The sequence below is a fragment of the Pinus tabuliformis genome, chromosome Q (genome assembly GCF_031772625.1).
Source record: "Pinus tabuliformis cultivar Carrire ecotype Pingquan chromosome Q, CPIR1, whole genome shotgun sequence".
Classification (NCBI taxonomy): domain Eukaryota; kingdom Viridiplantae; phylum Streptophyta; class Pinopsida; order Pinales; family Pinaceae; genus Pinus; species Pinus tabuliformis.
In genome coordinates, this window is record NC_142296.1 from 657,736,687 (window position 1) to 657,759,421 (window position 22,735).

Below are 22,735 nucleotides of genomic sequence, written 5' to 3' on the forward strand. Positions count from 1 at the left end.
GTGAGGAGAATGGACAACTGGTCCAAAAGGAGAACGAGAGCACTAAATTGATCCAAGAAATCCAAATTGAGGTAGTAGATGCTAGACAATCCTCAAGGAAGGATGAGTTTCCAAAAGGAAAAAACAATGCATAATGAAGCCAAGATAACCTTGCAAGCAATTTTCAGAAGTGACCATGGATCCTAGCAGCCATGTGAAAGATGGATAACAAAACCAAGTTTATGTTAAGACAAGGAAGGAGGCAAAATTATCCCACAAATGTCATTAAGGAGGAGGCCTTGAACAATCAAAGAATGCATCTATAAGAGAGAAATTGTAGAAGAGGGGATGAACAACATCATGATGCAATGTTCTTTAGAGATCGGTTGATCAATCCAAGGTTTAAGGATTGGCTTGAGTAACATTGTTCAAAGAATGCAATCAATAAGACAAAGGTGTCGAGCTTATTGCTGCAACTGGAGAGCTTGGTTCAACAACAAGAATTATGAATGTTGGCACCCAAGGTATAGTACAATTAACCACAAAGAGAGACTCATTGTACTTAGTTGTAATATATAGACTGTTGTATAGACACTCTATATAACAGTGCAATTTGTCTTATAGCTTTACTAATTCTTTAGCAACAGTGCAATTTGTCTTCTTACCCTCCACAAGTCTTAACAATCAATTCTTCAATTATATGTTTAGCACCCTTCACTTGAAGATAGGATAATTCTTCCCATCAAGCTTAACGTTGGGTAGAGGGATGCTTTAAGATGAAGCTATCCTCCCCCTTGCTCAACAATTCTCTACAGATCTCAGAACAGAACCAAAGGTAATCTCAGGAACAGCGTACTATACTACTATGACAAAGAACCACAATTCTGAAAGAAACATCAGTTTGGTTAGGATCTTCAAACAGCTACCAAGGAATCAAGCAAATGCTGCTCTGCAATTCCAAGACTTCAAGTATCCAGATGCATTGCATTGCTCTATGGCACATCAATGCAATTAATTAAGCATAGAAATAACATCTCTATGTAGCGGCACTTAAAATATTACAAAAGGTGATCATTCACTGAGGTACATTCCAAAAAATATATAATTATTGTTGCCACATCATCCAGGTTTAGAATAATAATCTATTGGAATGGACACATTGATAAAAATTCCATTGTTGAGTTTGGGTTTGAGTTATTTCTTCCTCTAACTGCTCTCCAAAGCTAACTATTCAAACCAAGTCACCCTTCAATGACATACAACTCACAAGGTTCTCAAAGGCAGAAAAATCAAAAGCGTATAACAGTTAATATGTCCTTTACTGCTCCATTTTCAGGTGAAAGATTCTCAGTAATATAAACAGATCTTCCAATAGTCAACATGTAACAACAACCAAGAAAATATAGGAATCCACCAATAAACTATAATGCAAGGTCTTTTTTCTCTTTTCGAAAGGTTTCCATGAAAAACTTGTTCAAATTCATTTGTAGAGTAAGCACATAAAACGTTAATGTAATTAACCTTGAGCATGGAACATAATTCTTCTTAATCTCCATGATATTCAAGAATCAAACTCCAATGGCAGCATTGGCTTCAACACGTCTTCCTTTTATCCCTTCAAAGCTGCCATGGGTCATGATGGCTTGATCAATGATCGCATGCTCTTAAGACCAACAGTCTATACATAATTAGACTACAGTCTATACAACAGTCTATACAGACACTGTGTTCAATCCAGATTTTGATTACAAACACCATTGAGGCCATACGGTATCTCCAACTTTTCACATCATTGAGGTCATCAGTATCTCCAGTTTCAAACAGCATTCAGGCCACATTTGCTTCAAAGTGCTTACAAGTATTGTCAAACGGCAGTACATTCTAAATTTACTCATATTACACTTGAGAACTAGAACACATACCGCTTGAGAAGAGAGCTGTTGCCGCTTCAAGTACCTCAAGCTCAAACTAGTCTGTTGTTCTTTCTTGCATCAAAAGAACTGAGTACAATAAGAAACAAGTTCCATGAGTATAAAATCAACAAATACAAATGAATATTACATTTTTTATCATCACCCAACGAACAAGAACCAAACAAAACTCAAGTCTAAGGGAAGGTTTATCAACTTGATGTCGAAAGAAGTACCATGAACAGGTATACCCCATCTTCCGAAAAGCAATTGCAATCCCTGAGAAAAGAAATCATCTTATTGTCTACCACAGTACAGACTATCGACATCTGAGACAAAAATTCATTCCCAAGTAGTCCAAAGCACCTCATAGCAGTTTCTCTATTACAAATCAGACAATATTAATACAACAGATTTCTTGCCTCGAAAACTTTTCAGCAATAATAACTGTCAGCAATATACCAAAAGTGAGGAGAGAAAGAGATTGAGAACGGAATACAGGATTGGAGCATATTAAAGAAGTACCAACCAAGTGTAAAGCTAGGAAGAACTGAGATATTGAGACCTCAGAGGTTAAGGAACTAGTAGGTAACTGGTTTGTATTCTTTTTTAAATGTATACAAGATCTGATACGCTTAGGCCTAAATCAAGATCTGATCAGCAATAATAACTGTCGTAGAAATATTGGCAAAAGTTCAACTGCCAATATACATGAAATAAATGCCATATATATATGATTTGCATCGACTAAACGCTGTGGAGTAACATGATCTTGGTTGGAAAAAGGAGCATGTAGTGAAAAAGAAAGGTTGGAATATAAATCAGACCATTCAGTAAAGCAAATAAAATGATGTTTGGAACAGCAAGGGGCTATTAACAGCCATTCGCACTTTTTGCTTGGGAAGGGAAATCAAGAATTCTTCTATTTTTTCCCAGATCCACCTATTGGAAGATCCAGGCTCCATGTTTCCATAAGTCCAGATGCTGTATGTTTCCCATATACTTAAGGGCCCTACAACCCTATCTTTTGCCAATAAAAATAACTACTGCGCCACATTTTAGACAACACAAATCTAATATTTTTTAGCAGTCTGCGTTTCTGGGTTTGTGAGAACAATTTGGAGCCACGGTTATATTTGCTTCCAAACCAACGGAAGCATTCAACGTTCACTGGCAAAGTGATTATCACCCCTGTTCCAACTGCAGAGGCATGAATCCACCTAATTTGGCCTTCCAGAACAACTGATAATCTGTAAAAACAAGACATATGAAGCCAACTTACCCTGGTTCAAAAGCCGGCTACAGATGGGCAGGACCTGCATAAAGGGGCCTAATTTCTCGCGCTCAGCCAACAATTCGGTCAAGTACCGACTGTTGTTGTTGCTGCTGCAGTGGCATGAGCCGTTCAAATCCAAGAAACAATGGATACCGAAACCAGAGAAGAATAAGCGGATTGAAATCTGAAAATGCAAGAATATCCCACCGAAACTGCTGCTGCTAGATTTGTGAACTAGGATGAAAAAACCTATTTCAAAACCATTTTTATACAGGGACCCAGGGAGCCATATACACCAAAACAGCGGGCTGAATCCGTCAAAACAGGGAGCCGCCCTCGCTCCGCCCTCCATTTCAAAATAAATCTAACATCCCATGACCAAATCGACCCTCACAAACCACTCCCGGGACCAAATCGACCCTCACAAACCACTCCCAAACCAGAAAACCCAAACTGTAAATCAAAATGGGGGCGATTTTGATCAAATACGATTCCGCAAATATCAAAATGGGGCGATTTTGATCAAATACGATTCGGTTAGTTTATCCGCCCTGGGCTAAAATAAAAAAATAAATTAATTTTTAAATAAAATATGGGCTAATTATATAAAAAAAAAATTATTATTTTAATTAAAAATTCGCCCCATTAAAATATAAAAAGCCTTAAATTTCGCCTTTGGGCGATTATTCGCCCCTAAAATTAACCTTGCATAATATTATTGTATATGTATGGATCTGGTGATTGGGTGATTCAGAAGGTTGTTTGATTATGAGCTTCAATGTTGTTGTTGGATCCAGTTTGAAAATTTATGAAAAGTGGTCCTTGAAAGAAAAGAAGTAGGGGGTTGTAGCTCCCTTCTAGGAGAGACTGGAAAACGAGAGAGAGTTATAGCTCTCTGCAGGTTGCAGCCTGCGTACTGGTAAAAGACTGCACCAGTACAAAATCATTGTAACAGGAGTTTCTAATTTGAAAGAAGATAAAGACATATTGCAGCAGGTGGTTTTCACCCACATTGGGTTTCCACCTTATATCTGGTGTTCTTTGGTGTGACTATCTGTTTTTCTTGTTCATGCTCATTATTTTATGGTACTGATATGCAAAAATAATTCAAAGTGAAATAAAGAAGATTTGTTAAAAGAACTTGATAATACTGATTCACCCCCCCTCTCAGTATTATTTTCAACACTCGGCTTGTTGGATTCTGTTACTCTCTTTTTCCCAAGCGATGCAATGTTGCTTCTCCAAAATTTTGTAACGTTGACACAGCAAGACAAGTTTTGGCGTTGTTGCTATTTTGTTTTATACTGATAAAATACTCGATTTTCTTGATGCCTTTTTCAGGAGTCAATAGGGGCGTTGCTATTCAGTTATGTCAATCAAGACCAATGTGCCAGCAAGGATTGGATCTCTTTTTGACAATTCAGCCAACTCAACTATGATAGTTATGATTCCCCATTTTGGTCTCTCACTAAATGAAGATGTTGTAACAACATTTCTTTTATTTTTAGCAAACTATGATAATTTGTTAAACAAGACTCTTTGTTTGGACAGCCTCAGAATAGAGAGATTATCATGGCTAATTTTAGCGTCCATATTAGACGTGATGTAAATATATAAAGACAACAACCCTCTACCCCATGCCGGTGTGACACGATCATCTTTTGGAGAAATATGCATCTTGTAATTTTCAGAAGTTAATGCAACCTTTCATGGGTTCATGGCTTAATTGTGGTTTGTTATGTTAGCTTGCATGTTGTGAGTCACCAACTCCCTACTAAGGAGGAAGGGATCTCCTCTTTAGCAAGGATTGTTGTGTTATAAAGGTAGTGTAGCAATAATATTTTAATTCCCTCACATATTATGTTTAGTGTTGTTATAGTTCTAGCTATCACTATTACAAACTCTAACACATTGTAGTTACAAAGTATTAAATTAGCTTGTAGGATACCTAATAAAGGTTGCTTGTGTGACAACATAGTTCTTGAATCAATCCTTTCTAATCATGTTGCTATTGTTCAATTGTTGCTACAGTTTTATGAGTCCTTGCTAAAATAAAGTGTTAGACTGAGTGTTGTTATATATGTTACAATGTATTACATAGTCAATGGTTTGGACAATTGTTATTGCCTTGTTGGTTGTGTGATTGCGATTGAATGGTATATGCAATTAATTTCCAAGAATGCTAGTTCTTTGAGTTAGAATAATAGAGTGATTTTTATTCTACAAGAGTGATTTTATTTTCTAGTGTTGTGTGTTGAATGATTGATTATTCAAGGGTTTGATAATGATGCATTCATCGTGCAAGAGTAAAGAGTTAAAACGACCTTTGCTTTGATTGAGTACCATGATCTTATAGAAAGAGTTTGGTATTGATCAATATAGTTATTAATTGCTACCTACATATATTTTGCACACTACCCTTGAAATAAACAGACCTACCTTAGTTGACAATCTATGTGTGTACAATTAATTTGTTCTATTAAAAGATAGTTTATTTGTGCAACAGGGACAATGTTCTATGATTGAAAAAAGTGTTTGTTGTAGATGATTTTGTAATTTTCATTTCTTGTTATTGATATTTTGCATGCTTAATGTTTAAAGTAAGCTTTCTATTATGCCTTACTAAATGATTCATCATCACTGAAATTTTGCTTCATTATTGCATGTAAAGATGTTATCTCCAAAGCCTATAGGGAAACTCTTAATCTGTAGACTCTATGTTTAACTTCTCCCCTCACAAGAGCAATAGCTAGGGTTATAAAAGTGAATGCCCTAGGCATCCCCCCTTACTCCATAAATTTTTTTCTTTCGAATTTTTGTCCTAAAGACTCCTTTGAACCCTAGAAGGATAAGGTGTTGAACTAGAATGTGTTGATCATCCATAAAAATTAACTAAGCTTCATCTCCTTTTCTCTCCTAGAGAGTTTGGGAAGTTGTTAGGGATTTTAGGGCAGATTTATGCATATACGAGTGGTTTGAGTATATGTTTGTGGCTCAACATTTAAGAATTGCATTTATAAATTATCTAAAGACAATCTAGCATATTGCACGGTCTACACCACCTAAATAGGGGGCAAAAATCACTCTTTATTGTTGTTCATGCATACCTAACATCTATAAAATAATTCCCTTCTTTAAACCTAGCGTCTATTGGAAGATCTTGCTCGTTAGTTGTTGAATATCATTTTAAGATTTTTTTCTTGGAATAATATATGACATTGAATGTCTCATCATTTCCTATCTTCCAAGCCCTAACTTAGACATGGAGTATTTGAACCCTAGTATAGAACACCTAGGCCATCTTCAGCCTTGTCAGTACTCTATCCAACAACAGAGCTTTTACTAATCACCTGGAGTCCTAGTATTGAGTATCTTTCTAGGTGATTAAGGGAAGTCACTCTTGTGGTTTAAATCCACTAAAAAGCGAAAGAAAAGTTGGTGAGGTGACAGTGGCAACCTTTTCCCTTGTTGCCATAAGGTCTAGTCTCACCCAGTGAAGCTTTGCACCAAACTACATTTTGCGGCAACAATGTGAAAGCATTTGATATTTTTGAAATTAGATGTTCATTTCAAAAGTTGGAAATTATCTTTGATCTTTAAGCTATCAAAGTTTACTACACTATTACACAAGGCCAGCGAAGTAGCAAGGTTTCAATCCATAGTTTCTTCCCTATGGTATTGAATGCTAGGAGAGTCAAGGTTTCTCGTCATGTTATGCCCCCTTTGGATTATACATCTAGAGCCCATCAGCCTTAATCATTCCCCAAGAGAGATTAGCCAAAGATTTATTTACCATGTCACAAAGATTGACAACTAGAACACCCTCTCGTAGCCCCCTCAAACCCCACTTGAACTTGGCAGCCAACAACAGCCAACATGGACATCTATTCTTGCCTTAACATTGAAACTTTGCTCTTACTTTTCATTACGTTATCTCAGATTCTAATATTTAAGCTTCTTATATTTGCCTAGTTTCTTTATTTCTATTTTTCATTACGTTATCTCAGATTCTAATATTTAAGCTTCTTATATTTGCCTAGTTTCTTTATTTCTATTTGTGTTATGTGAGACCCACATTGTATTTTTGCAGGATGTTCTCAATCCAGTTGACCTACTTTTATTCCTTGGACATTAATAAAATTATATTATTTTCTTATTGGATTACATCGATTATTCATTGGACATCAATCCAGTTGACCTACTTTTATTCCTGGGACATTAATAAAATTATATTATTTTCTTATTGGATTACATCGATTATTCATTGGACATCAATCCAGTTGACCTACTTTTATTCCTGGGACATTAATAAAATTATATTATTTTCTTATTGGATTACATCGATTATTCATTGGACATTAATAAAATTATCTTATTGGATTATATCCAAACATCTTTTGCTTCAAGTATTTTAAATACATTGCATATCTCTTTCAAGCCTCGCTTTTGATGGATAGAAGATTCAAAATTTACATGCTGATAGAAAAATTATGCTCACTAACATGTTCTATACACTTGTCGATGCGGTTATTTTTTAATATTAGTCTCATCAAACAATTTACATGTTTTTAATATTAGTCTCATCAAACAATTTATATGTTTAGAGGAGGAATGGACTGTTCTTTTGCCAGCGAGGGCAGGATTCTTAGTTACTTTTACCATTTTTTGGACATCTAATTTAGGCCTGAGACACTCCAGTGCAATTGTAACACGTTTACCATGTTTGAGGTGATCCTTACCAGACTTGGTGTCTCTGATGATTTAAGTTCCCAAAGCTTTTCTGAAACAATTTCAGCTTTTAGAATCAAACTACAGATCAATCACTTACAGGCTGAAGTCATTTATAGACTTAACATGAAACCTGGCTAGTTTATCAAATATGAACACTGCTAGAAAGTCTAATCCAGTGCCAAAAATTGAATGCATCCACCTACCATTTTCCATCACTTTGATTGTTATTAACAATTACACTCTCATGATATTGCTTATTTCCACAATTATATTAATACATGAGGTCCAACAAGTATAAATGGGGCTTACAATCTTCTTGTGCTCTTGGTGGCAGTTTAAGCCATACATGAAAGATATGGAGAATCAGTTTTGATATGTCTGTCCTAGGTGTGTATTCTTAGGAGTAATGATTTGCTATTACTGCACAAGGCTATCCAGAAAGGAAGGATACTTGAAAAATTTATCTTTCTTTCAAGAATGTGCCCCAAAGAGAAGTTCCGAAAAAGAAATGGTCCAGGCAAAGTTGGAATTGCTTAAAAGCACAGTAGATATCAAGGCTTCAAAACTTTCACAGGATAATAATGTAAATGTTCAGGCACATATTTCACTGGGAATTGGGGACAACATATATCTTTGAGAAGGAGCAAGGTTTACTTCAAATTATGATAATGTTCAAGCGGATATTTTTTTAAGTTATTAAGGTTTCTTCACATTGCATATTGTACTTGAGAGAAACATGATGATATTCATTTCACAGGGTTACAACATCCAATAAACTCGAACATCTGAAAAAGAAGATTAACAGCATCTCTCAAATAAGTGCCCAAACATAAGCTTAAACAAAAGCGCACACTCTGCCCAGCTGAGAATGCAACAGCTTTGATGAGCAAAATCTATCACAAAGAAAGTTCTGATGAAATGAGAAGTAGACGTTTTAACTTGACAAATCACCCATGTTATATTCTGATAAATATATCCCAAGTCACAAACAAGCTACGTTTCCTAGTGCAATGAAGTGATTTAATTTATTCCCACTGCTCATTTGTAATTAAAATAGATCCCCCAGGCTAAAGGAGATTCAAACAAATGCTCTTTAAGGAGCATCCTTTGAATTATTTTCTCAACACTTCCACGTTTACTTAAAACAAAAGTAAACAGATACCAAAGAAAAGGAATGGGAGACTCCAGAATGCTATGTTACAATGCAGAACTTACATTCAGCCTCCCATCCTCATAATACGAATATCAGTACTACTTAACCTCACAAACATAAACCATGTTTACAATTCATCATGGGTGGTACCATTGGCAAGTTTTGACTTCTCAAAATTGTCACCAGCACTAATAACTTTGCGGGAATAGAAACGCCGGTACATGGAATCTACTTTAGTCAAATAGAAAGCGCCAGGCCGCAGCAAACTGAGCTGAGAAGTTGAAACGAAGTCCTTTGCTCCGTACAGAGTTTCCATCCGCTTCAAGTTTTCCACGAAATCTTCAGGAAGAAACTGGACAGAAACATACAAGAATAACAAGATCAGCACAGCTTGCAATGTAAACAGATCTTCGTGGCATCTTGTACAGTTTCCAGACGGTTTTTCAACTCCAACACCAAGCACGTGTTTATTATGAAGATACATATATTTCTTGGGTTCCTTTATGGATAAGAAATTGCATAAGAAAAATACAAAACCTCCAAGGCTGTCTTGAACTTTTACCCCTGGCAATGATTTTTATTCTATCTATTAACATTCACGGCTATGTAGATCTGTGGGAGTGAAGAAAAAGCATACCTCATGACGAGAATCAAGTTTGTTTTGTACGTCCATAACTTCTGTAATATTTGACAGAGTAAAAGGGAATTGACCCTCCCGGATTTTAAAAGAAAACAATGTAGAAGCAAGCCCACTGCCATAAGAGAACATCATTACCCGTTGACCATCCTGCACACAAAAAAAAGTTGTAACTACGCTTCAAGAAAAATAAAGAAACAAGGCCTATTAAGTAATTTCTTGATCATTTTCAGAGAAATATAACAGAAATGGGAATAGATTTACCAGAGTCGTATGTTTGTTGTGAATAATGGAGGCTAATGCTGCATAGAGAGATGCTGTATACATGTTGCCTACTTGCTTTGGCAGTAAAGTTGATGGTTGAATTTTTGCATCATACAATGGCTTTGCAAGCTGCTGAGAAACCTGGAAATACCAAAGCAAATAGGTAACCTAACGAAGCAGAAAACTTAAATAACTTTTGAGAAATATATAGGTAAAGATAAAAAGGTTATCATTATTCTGCATATAAAAGGAGTAAGGAACGTTAACAAACCTTTTCTAGGTCACGACTATTGTAGCTATCTTGTTCAGACAAGCCAGCAAAGGGTTCTAGCTTCTCTTGTGCATCCTTTCCAACAGACCTTACACGTAGAAAACACCAAAACACTTACTTTGTTGCTTTGCATAATCATAAATCAAATCTTCCAAAAGCCTCACAACACACATTGGTGACTATGATAGAAACCAGTCAAGATGCATCAATTCGTTGTATTAAACATATCTAATAATTTGTACATTTGACCTTCAGAAGCAAACCAAACAAAGCTATATTTACATATTAAACAGTTGCACTAATTTTAAGAAGATTGATTTTGGTTTACCAACATGAACTTCTCAGGCACAAAATAAATGAGGCTTTCAGTCCCAGTTAAGAAGCTAGTGAAATAAATGCATAACTACTGAAAGATAATCAAAAGCCCTTGATTTGCTTAAAGAAACATAAAAGACCCTCCATTCCTTGATTTGCTTGGAAATCATAAAGGACGGTACTTTCCGTTTCAATATCGACAATTTTTGCTGCATTGTGAGGAAAATTCTTTAATGAATAGGTAATTTATATGTTGTTGTACAAGCTTTGCAAAACACATTATGTTTCAAATATTCAAAGAACACCTGAAACAACAGTGACATGTACCAAACAGAAAAGTTTACATCATTGCACACAAACAGAAAAATGCATAAGTACAATGAAATACAAATATTGGATCCCTGATTTTGAATAATTCAAAAAACAAAGCAGTTATAAGTCAACTGGAGTGGAATCTTGAATGTCTGGCCTCCGTGAACAACTGTGCCTATTCAAAAATCTACAATGCCGTTGTAGATACTACACAGAAAACCTCTACACGGCTTCAAAAGTGAAGATAAAAGCCAGAAGAAATTCTATGAAATGAAAATAGATCAAATCTTATAAGCAACACAAAGTTAGAGTCCTGCAACTCTCGGATCTGAAAAATTTTGAGGAAAGACTGTAAATCATAGTAAACGTTGCAAGAAAATTGAAGCAGCTTGAAATCTTGATTTCATCAACAACCTAGTTTTCCTGGATACTCACCACTTCTCACATACTAAGAGCTGAAGTAAATATCATAGAAAATTCCCAAGCAAACAGATAACAGCAGGAGAATAAGAGGCTGGTGGAAAACTTAATACTGCCAAATATCGGAGATTGTATCATATGCTTTTCCTTTCCTACTATACCCATGTGCTCAAAAATGAACAAAAACACACAATGAATTTCTAGGATGCTGAAGTGGCATCTCCAAATGGAAGTTCAAGACAGTTATTTGGAGAGTATGAAGCTTCCTAACATACAAGGACAGTAAGATGAATCGCAAAATATTTTTCTTTAATAACCAGTCTTTTTCCACCTGATATGTAAGAGGACACCAATGAAACAAACCATTGATACTGGACAGGGAAGGAACATGAGCTAAGGAAAGGCGTCCTTGAACTTATTGAAGGGAAATAAATAAATCTCTGTACACAACTATAGGGGCAAAAAGTCACAAACAATTTCTGTGAAAATTAGATTATAAAAATGCTGGTTTAACTCTAGGAAATAGCATGTCCAAAGGTCAAAGCTCTACAGAGGACACAAGTTGAATTCTGTTGCTCACTTATGTTAAACTTCTTTAATTTGGCTTGTTAATCCAAAAAGAGGCTGGCACGGCAACCAACATAATCACAATTTTTTTTATTTCAAATATTGTAAACTGAACGGGGACTCTATTCAAATTTGTAGAGATTCAGAACCAACCTGGCATGTCTTGAGAAATCATTGAACAACAGGCGACCAAAGCTCTTTTGTACAAGCTGCATCACATATAATAAAGATTACTCAACAGAAGTTATACGCTTTCTTGTCAATGCTTTAAGTACATCGCAATATATTAGGAACTAAAATCCATAATATGCTTTCATTTGCAATTAAAGATGATACTTTCTTATATAAATATAGGAAATACCTTATTGTATGGAGAATGAAATGCTATATAATCTGTATCTAGAAGAGAAAACTGTCTTCCTTCTTCCTTTTCAAACCTGGAAAAGGCAAACACGAAACCTCAACATGAGCCAACCATGCTACCAGACAACTGTCATATGTCCTTCATAAACTTCCAAATGAAACAGTAATGTAAAAATGTGATGCAGAAACTCACTTATTACAAAACCGTTTGTAGCATGAATCCAATGCCATGAGATAACAAGTTTGTGAAAGCTTCCCATCTACAACCTGATTCACCAACATTTCATTTTAAATTCACATGAAAAAAAATTAAGGAATCTTTGCATATCTCACATCTTATGTTTTCAACTAGCTATTTTCAAAAAAATGAACTGCCAAATTTCCAATGGATATCAAGGATACACATAAAAATCAAAAGACCTACACCAGACTTGTTTTGCAAGATAACAAGGGCATATTATCCACATCTACTAGGGTACAGAAATGTTTAATTTCCAATATCGTCCAAAAATCAAACCACCCCATTCATCTTTCTTGTTTGTTCTTTGCAAATTGGGCTTCGTGCTTCCAAATTTGAATGGGTAATCCATTCCTCAATTCAAATTTGTATTCTCAAAAGCTAATTTTTCTTATAGTTTACGACTCTCATATAATTTGTAATTTTAGTCTTTTTATGAATATGCTTCAATGTGAGAAAGTCCTCGGTTTTATTCTATTGGGTTCAAAGCTATCAAGGACCTTGGCCAAGACAGTAGGGAAGCTAAAAACGAGGACAATGCAAATGAAATTTCGCAAATGTACAAGAGGTCTATCATTTTAAATTCTGCTCAATGTAACTGTACACCAGATCAGATTCATCATATCTGTCTTAGCTTAAATTCCCTCATTAGAACTTTCTGATTGATTTATGTATTTGAGGATGTTTAGCTTTTAGCTGTCATTCATTAGAAACATTCAAACAACAAGAGACACAATTGTTTATCATCTCTGGGATTCCAAGTGAATAAGAAATCAAACCTAGAATGGACAAGCATTTCTCTAACTTGAAATGTATTTACCCTAGTGAAACTAGTTAGAGTTGTAGAATATTAACAATAGGCTTAAACACCAAAAACTGCATGGAGGTAGGATTGATGTTTGGCTTGAAAATCTGAGAGCTTTGTTATGTGCTGCTTTTACTAGACCAGCAATGCAACAAGTGGAAACGGATAAAAGAATTTATTTTTTTTTAAAGAGGTAAGCTTTAACTAAAATAGCAACTTAGACTGGAAGCTTCTATCACTCTATTCTACCTGGTGAATCAACATAGCAAACAATAAAATAGCACATATAACAGGAAAGAGTGATATATTAAAAACACACGAGTGAAGAAGCGAACCGGATATTCACTAGCCAGATTAGGCTTATAAAAGTCATAGACATGAGCCATATGTGTTCCCCTGTATTTGCTCTCAGTTGCTATTGGAGCATTAGGCCCTATCAGCATTGCAACAGCAGCTGCTCCTCCAGTAGGTCGTGCTGCCCCTTCAGCATAGACCTTAAACAAGAAAAGATAATGTCAATCTTCTAATATAGTAAGCAATGCTTCTAGTACAATCCTAAAAATAACTAAATCATAACATGAGTACAAAAAATGCCCACTCAATATAGACAAGAATGAGTTTCCATTAAAATTTAAAAGCAGAGCATTATTTTGTCTGCCGGTGGTCACCTCAGCTCTGTATTATCTTTTCATGAGCTTATGGTCACCTCAGTTCTGTATTATCTTTTCATGAGCTTATACATTATTTCAAACCTCCTACAACTAGCTGCCTTTAGGACCACTGCTCAAATATAAAATAGACCTCTTCTATTGTAAATGCAAATATTAGCATATAAAATAACTGATAGCCGATATTTGATTTGACATAAAAGATCTTTTCCAGAATATTTTCAAAATATCATATACACTGTAAAAATCTAGAAGTAGATAATCCGATCCCCTTCCTAAATCTCAAAGCAAAGGTACCAGCACCATTTTCCAGCAAGGCAGTCTCCTACATAACTTCTTTGGGTGGGTATTCTAATATGGATACAATCATTATTCTGTTTTAACACTGGTAAGAGCTGATCTTGATAAAGATAAGTAACAATGACTATTTATGCAAGCATATAATTACTGAAATCTAAAGAAATTGAACATTCTAAATGCCACTGAACAGTTTCTTAACAACACTGGATACTTTATGAATCTCCATTGTCAGGTTATGCCTACAAGTATATTTCAGTATGCATGCATTTCAAAAAAGTATAATTTCAAATGTTCTAACTAAGCATATATTCTTCAGACTGCAAGAAAACTCATAATAAAGAGAACAGATCATACTGCACTGTCTGTAGCTACAACAAGACCATATCTTCCATCCCAAGAACTGCTTTCAATCCAGTTGATACAGTTAAACAGGGCTGCAGTTCCTCCATAGCATGCATTTGTTGAGTCCACACCTTCAATTTCAGTATTACCACACTTCTGTACAATTTACAAAACAAGGAAAATTAGCACTGGAATGATTGTTTACAGGGAAAAAAAATCATTTAAAAAGGAAAAAAATAAAGAGAAGATCAGTGGTATATTTAAAATTTACTTTCTTCTATGATGATACCATCAGATCTATATCAAATTAGAGTTCACATACAAATATGATAATGACTATAAATCCGAGTATATGATATGTTGGATATGGGGGGTCAATCTTCCTTGATATGAGATGAACCTTTTTTCAGTTGAAGATGTCCAAATATTTATCTTTTCTGATTCAAAACCAATTTAAGTAGCTTTCACTGTAAAAATATAGACTTGGATGATTTGAACTCAACATTGATGCTGAGAATTTCTAGTGTGTTCGATTTTAATTTTGTATTAAATCTACCATTATGCTTGTGGCAAATATTAGTACTCATGATTAATGTGTGTTTGTTAGTGCCTCAAGCAAAACAGTTGAGATTTCATAAGCTAATCACCACTGTAAACTCAACCCTAGCAAGCCTATTCTGCTAAAATGGATTTGTAAGTAGGATTCACACAAACCAGGAAAGCTGGGATAGGGCAGCAACAAATGGAAGGTTTTTATATTTTCAAATAAGAATAAAAGAAATTTTTGAATTTGAGAAAAAAACTGTAATAATTGTGACATCGAAATCCCTTTGTCTTATTCGTTGAAATTTTATAGAAGGTCAATTATTTTCACCCTAACCTTGTTGCTGTGGTTATGGCCAGTCTCATGGATGTAGAACAATCTTAGTTTTCATTTCATAAGCACTGACTAGTATATGACACAAGCACAAATCAAAATAGGAAATGTCTGAATAGATTATTGTGTAGCTGCAGACCTATCTCGACACAGACACCAATGCATCTCTCTCAAACGATAATTGCTTGAAAAGATGGATTTCTTTAAGGCAGACCAGATTTAACGAGATGTCCAAGTCTTCACACAATAAAATAACATTTCAGCAAAATTTAAGCAGATGATGGTATATTACATTAAACCTACAAAAGAGGGAAAGTTTTGGGATTACTAAGGCAGCCCACCATTTGTGAGATGGGCAAATCCTCACAAAGAACAATTCAACAAAATCTGAACAGAGGATGGAATGTCACGTGGAAACTAGACAGGAAGAGCAAATGGCTTACAACCATTACAGCAGTCAAACTTTAGGGAGTTGTGTAAGTCCTTGTAGGAAGAATAACATCTGAACAGAAGTCAAACAGAAGATGGGATATTAAATTGAACCTAGACAAGTGTAATGAAAGAGTTGGGACCATTTAAAATACAGGTTATCTTCACCTAAGTAGCAATTTGATCTTCCTTTCTTCTCCATGGTTTAACAGTGATATATGAAGAAACCAGAAAAACATTAATTGCAAAATTCATATTTAAAATGAATTTTCCTACCTTGAATGTGCAGCAAACATAATTTAATGATATGTTCAAAAAATAATCTGACTGTGGAAATATATAGACATAAATTGAAATTGATGGAAGATGAGATCCCATGATTTACTTTGTTGAGCATACTGGCATTGGAAGGTTGAAAACCTACATATCTCTAAACTGTCTTTTCAAAGACATAGATTGAAGTCATGTAAGCTTTTAATTATCATCATTGTGAATTCCACAAAGCAGCTGTAAGCTGTTTGATAATGAGTTTAGTGAATCAGTGAAAAAACCTCAAAAATATGCATCAACCACGTCTTTATTGACTTGCTCTTGTCAATAACAGTTTCGCTGCCAACTTCCAAACGACCAACTTGCTTTGGATCAATTTCATATTTTTCCAAAAGTGACATTACTGCTGTCAAACTGCAAGCATTCATATGAGGAATCAGCTCATAAAAATATGTGGGAAGAAAAATATGTAATATCAAACTAGCATGAGATAACCACCATCTTATGGAAATATTATTCTACCTGCATGAAACAGTGAATGAACTGAAATTCAACGGTATTAGACAGTGCCAAAATCTGTAAAGTTATTGTCAAATATCATACAATATTTCAGCAAATGTTGTTCTTACCTCATAGAAATAACGTCTTCCAAGTCAGTGCAGAAAGTCATGCAGTCTTGTCCAAGACCAATTGTATATTTTCCTTTACTTACTCCATCAAAAGTTTCCAAGTCCTCCTGCAATTAAGGAACCAAAAAATGTAAGCAAACTATTTTGACTAGAAAAATGAGAACTGGAAAACATTTCATGGATATCGATGCATACAACCGGAGGAGAACACAATGACCAACAAATCAAAAGGCTTAAATGCATAAAAATATGAAAATCAGGTAATCACATCCAATCCGTAAGTAGATTAACACTTCCTCTTGTAGATAGTGGGAAAGGAAAACTAGACCATCAATATAAATCTTTGCCATGCGGTGAATTTGACAACAAGGTAGCCTGAATATTCAAGAAATTAAATATGCTGAAGCACCTAGAATAATACATCAGTGAATTGGAAGAATCTGGTCAATTTAACAGCTAATTCAGGTTTTGGCTTACCTGGTTATAGCTTGATTTCTCAAATCAGGAATGATAAGAACATTAACCCAGTTACGATATCTTTAGGAATATGTTGTAACTTGTATGGAAGACTGACCAAAAAAATATTTACATGTCACTTGTGTAAAGAATCATCTCTTCCTCGTGATTGAATAATATAAGGATTTCAGAGGGATATCTTTGAGCATTAGTTGTAACATGTATGGAAGAATGACAAAAAGGGAAAATGTTAGAACATGTAAGGAAAAATGACAAAAATATTTACATGTCACTTATATAAAGAATCATCTATTCCTCGTGATTGAATAATACTAGGGTTTCTGAGTTTTCGGCACCTGATTAATTCTTCAATATTTAGTTATTAAGCAATTGCTGATTTGAACATTAAGTTATTCCACCTGTGTAATATAGAGCATCAGCCTCGCAAAAAATAGTCTCTAATCATTTAAAAAAGGTTGGCATGTCAAAATTGAACTAACATGCAGGACAGGCTGATAGCTTGCAAACCCCCAATTACCTGGAAGAACCCAGACCTCCTTTGAGATTATTTAGCATGCAGTAATTTGACAGCAGTATAGCGTATTTCTCCTTATAGCAAAAGCAGCATCCATAATGGCATTTGGTAGAACCTAAAATACTGCCTAATTCTTGGAAGAAGTTGGAAAAATGGCTTGTGCAAATTCATGTATTCGTGCTGTGCTAGTGAAGTTTTTCCCATTCTAAAACAATTTTATATCACTGGAATGACAGAATATGAGCATATACTGTATTCCAACTTTGAGGCTAATAGAGAAACATAAAACCACGTCAAGTTGTTTCAGATGCCAAGTCACAACAATAGACCATGACATCAAGCTTAAAGCCATGTCTTCAACAGCCTTCCTAATTTGCTCAATTGGATGGCTTTGCAAGGATGAGTGTCTGCATGATACAAGTACATGATACAGAAACAAAAATGTACAAGATAGAAAGCAAGGGAGAAAGAAGACACAAATCCCCAGCGTGCCTAAACAAAGCTACCAAACTTTCATATTTTTTAGCAAAATGTGGATTAATATGAGACACGATGTGGATGAAAAAATAAAAAACATTAGAGTATGCTCTCAGTAAGATTCACTGGAAAATTGCCTTCATCACCCCACCACAAGTTTTCTACTTACAAGCACAACCCATTTTTTAAAACAGAATAGTCACATTAAGCAATTTTTAGATTTTGAACTAGCGAAAGCTCCGGTGTCGAAGGTAACTATGTGGTTATTAGGAACCCATATTCTAACGGTAAGTTGGGAGGTCTGCCCCTTCCACTTGTGAATTTTCAGTCATTGTGGTTGATCAGCTTCTGATTTCCCTCATAGCAAAACACTGAGGAGGCACTCTCCAAATCACCTCCTCCCAATGGTGTGTGCATGTAAAGTGAATGGAAGTTGAAAGGTTATTTCACCTCCAGGTGCCCTGGACAGAGCACAGGCCCTACCCATTCAAGCGCCAGCTTATTCAGCCAGTGTGGTGTTCAATCCCCACCCTTTTGGTCGCATAAACTCCATTTCCATAGCCCAACAAATACATGTATGACCACGCCATAGATCTCACCAAAATGCATGAAAAGAATATAACATACAAAACATAGCTCTCTGATTCATCAAAACAGAGGTTTCTTAGAGATTTTGCATTCATTCATCTACATACATACCTCGAGAAACGGGAAACGAAACGAGAAACGACAACGGTTCGAGAAACGTAGTTTGGAGGTTTCGCATTCAAAAAACGAGAGAGAAAAAACAACAAAAATATGAAAAACACAAATTTAATATAAATTTTCAATATAGTTTCAACTAGATTTACAGCCAGATTTAAATAAAAAATTAAATAAATTGAATACCGTTTATCTCACATACTAATGCTTAACAAATTGACCATTAAATATATGTCTTCTGTTTCTTATGCCTTCTGCTAATTATTGTTAAGCATTAAATATATGTCTTATGTTTCTTATGCCTTCTGCTAATTATGGTTTATGTGTGGAAATTTCAAAAAATTGTATATATATGTCACCCAAGACCAAAATATACCTATCGGAGAGAAACAAGAAGTAAAATCTACAATTGAATGTAGACTTCTTAAACCATATATGGAATTATGTTTAAGCTATGAGTTTTACCCATATATATTAATGCAGAGATTAACTTGTTTTCAAAAAGGGAAATCGACCTAGGTGGTATCTGGTCTTCAATTGCTATTAGGAGTGCTAGTAGTTCTCAGTTTGATGAGCTTAGTGAAACTCTACTCTTCAGGTTTCTTTGTGAATGATGCAAACAACTGCAAACACTTTTACATTCATAAAGAATATCCAAATGTTACATCTATAGAACTCTTTTCCAAACTCCAAGACATTAAGAAAAAGTAGAGGCAATTCAGAATATGATAGAAAAATCCTTAGATGAGATGCATGGCGAAGGATCCGAAGGCCCAAAGACAGTCGAATCAGAGCGTTTGAAATTCAGCACAGCTCTTGCAGAAATTCTCGTCCCTGTGGATTCTATTAAAATTTGGTGCATTTGGTACTTCATTGGTAAACATATGCTTCATTGCAGGAATCTATGAACACACAGGAAGGGAATTTGGTACCTGAAATTTTTAAATAAATATATGCAAAGAGCAAAAAAAACAGAGCTGAGAACGAACTCTAAAGAAACAAATTACAACGAACTGAGCTCTGGAAAAATACAGGTTAACAAAAACGGCCGTAGAAAACGGTGTTTCCCGTGCCGTTGTGTTTCTTGTGCGTTTTTTTCCGGGAACGGTGGCTACCGTCCCGTTTCTGGTAACACAGCCTCAATGGCACCGGGGCCTGTAAGCCATTGTAGGCAAAGCTCCATGCCTCATTAGGGATTGAACTGAGGGCCAGTAAGTGGCAAACCCAAAAATAAAAACTAAAAACACATGCCCATTTAGAATTGGAAATCCTATCTAACTCAAAAGAATTCAAGGAGTGAAGCACCGGGATATATATACCTGCTGGACACATGTAGTAGGAAAGTAGATCTCCATAGCCAAAATCCCAACATTCTCTGGACGAGATGCCATTGTTTTGACAAACTTAATGAATCCGAATTCAGAAATCCTGAGAGTGGGAAAGCAGCTAATAATACCAGGCACAAAACCCACTCTTTTGCAATCACTGCAGAATGAATGCGGGAATGAAGAGATTCGAGCTTCTTAAATAGGGGCGCCCTCCACGTGCCAAAGACCTCAGAAAAATTTACTACTTAACAGTCTTCTTTGGCTGCTTCGATTCAACAACGAGGTCGTTCAAGGTGTGCCTTAGATCCGTCAATTGACAGATGGGAGCACTAAAATTTCTTATAACGTGCTGTATAGTCAAGCTCTTGAAAACTGGGCAGCCTTACATGTGACTTGATTCCTATCTCACGTCACTTTTTTTTGCCCAAGAATCGAAAATCCTCCATAAATCCCAAAGCAAGGTGTTATGTTAGAGTGGTTGTTGTCATTATTGTGATACTACGTAGTACTCCATTTTAAGTCCATCGCGACGGCGAGTGTCAAGTTGGACTTGAAAATTTGTAACCCTTGTCTCCATCCACCCTTAGTCAAGAATGTGACTTTTGATTTTGATTTTCCTATTATTTTTAGGGTATTCTAACTACCCACCCCCATGACAAATATCTAAATGCATGCCAATGACCATAAAGTGGGAAAGGCTCATATATATTCAATCCTCCTCTTACATGGGAACATATGTGCCCTACCTATGGTCCAAATGCCCCCATAGTCCCATGTCATGTGACAAAGGAGGTGGGTTCCAAGAGGCTCCATAGGAAAATGATGTGTCATTGGATTTTTTTTTATATTTAACCTCATTGCTTTTAGAAAGCAAAAACAAAGGGGTTGTCTTCAATCTTTAGAATCAATCTTTTATTGAAATAATATTTTATATATGGGTTTAGCTTATGTTAATGGTCACGAGTAAGTGGAAAAAAATCTAGGGTTTTCATTTTGAGAAGTGTGTGACAAAGATATTGATAAAAAAAAAAGAAATTAATAAAAAGAAACATGGAAATAAATAAATGTACGAAGTGGTTGAATTTGAATACATTTTTTAATTAAAAAAATTCTTATTATTTGAATATAAATATGTATTTAATATTAATTATATTTGGTAGATATAAATCAATCATGTCACATGTCTCTATGAATAATAATAATAATTGAATATGTGAATAATAATAATGATTGAATATACATATAATGTGGTATTTTAGAATAGTTTTTATCATCATAAATATTTTTCTCTTATATTTTATATTAATTATGAGGATTTGTTTATAACAATATTTCAGTTTTAATATACTATGGGGAGATATCTATAAAAGCAATTGTCTCTTTACTAAAATAATAGTAGTTGTCTCTTTTTTAATTCTATGGTGAACTGATAATTTGTTGGAGTAATTTGGACGAAGCCTAAGATTAAATTTAGTGGCTACCATTATAACACCAAGAGTATATTCAATAGCTCATAAGTCAGAGATACCAGGATTTTATGACTTACCTAGAGTCGTGACTCCATGAGGGTGGGAGCGCCTACTCCTTCAGCCTTATCACAACAAACCAAAGATCTCCCCTTGTGGGATTCAAAACTATGTGGAGGGGATAACATTCCATTGTACCAATCAATCCGTCGTCACACGAGGGGACTAGTTGTCCCTTAACTAACATAATAGTTGATTTTTTTAGGGACATTATGATTTCTTGCTAACCCTTCGCCTCACGAGTGTGTGTCATCTAGTATGTGCAAACATGTGTGAGAACAATAGTAGAAATAATAATAGCCATATACATCTATCTTGTGGCATCTAGTAATAGCTTTTATGATTATAAGACCTTCTCTCTATAACTTATAAGTCCCACAATACCACGACCCTTATGCCAACAAGGATGTCCACAAAGGTATTGCCCCCCTACTAACATAACATTTAAATAGTGTGAAGGGAAGATACTTGTTAATGCAACCTTATTATCTCTCTTTTGTGTGGCCTTGCAAGTGGGTGTGTGTGCATGCATGTGAATAATAATAGTTATATACGATTATCTTGTAGCATCTTAGAATAGTTTATATGAGCACAAATCTCATTTCCTCCTTTTCTACTTTGATTTTGAGGATGGGTTTGTGACAATATATAAGTCTCAATAAACCATTGTTCTTGTTCCAATGAGAGTGTTCACTAAGATAGTGCCCCCTACTAACAAACTAGTTGATTGGTTATGGGTTGATTATGCTTGCTTTCTCGACCTTCCCTTCCCTCCTTTATATTGCTTTGTGTGAGTGCATGTGCATGTAAATAATAACAGTTGAATATACCTCTCTTGTGGTATCTTGGAATAGTTCTTATGACTGTAAAATCTCCTCTCTTATCCTACATTAAGTGAGGATTGGTTTGCATCAACACATAAGCCCAAATATACAATGAATCCTTGTGCCTATTA

General features: G+C 35.2%; 1 protein-coding gene across 1 annotated transcript; it reads right to left on the reverse strand.

Moving 5' to 3' along the window:
- Positions 1–8,902: 8,902 nt before the first annotated feature.
- LOC149221238 (hydroxymethylglutaryl-CoA synthase-like) lies at positions 8,903–20,628 on the reverse strand. The gene is made up of 12 exons (XM_089385053.1): positions 20,246–20,628; positions 16,757–16,863; positions 16,409–16,541; positions 14,564–14,707; positions 13,577–13,735; positions 12,392–12,465; positions 12,197–12,272; positions 11,989–12,044; positions 10,222–10,309; positions 9,951–10,091; positions 9,687–9,836; positions 8,903–9,401 (listed from the first exon to the last, which is right to left on the reverse strand). The coding sequence occupies exons 1-12, from the start codon at positions 20,315–20,317 to the stop codon at positions 9,177–9,179; spliced, it is 1,425 nt and encodes a 474-aa protein (XP_089241179.1). The 5' UTR covers positions 20,318–20,628; the 3' UTR covers positions 8,903–9,176.
- Positions 20,629–22,735: the final 2,107 nt, after the last annotated feature.

Excerpts from the sequence above, each read along its gene's own strand:
- LOC149221238 (XM_089385053.1), bottom strand. The coding sequence starts at position 20,317 with ATGGCATCTCGTCCAGAGAATGTTGGGATTTTGGCTATGGAGATCTAC. Across the intron at positions 14,708-16,408 it reads GGTTGATGCATATTTTTGAG|AAGTGTGGTAATACTGAAAT; the intron begins GTTTTTTCACTG and ends TAAATTGTACAG. Across the intron at positions 10,092-10,221 it reads ATAGTCGTGACCTAGAAAAG|GTTTCTCAGCAGCTTGCAAA; the intron begins GTTTGTTAACGT and ends TGGTATTTCCAG.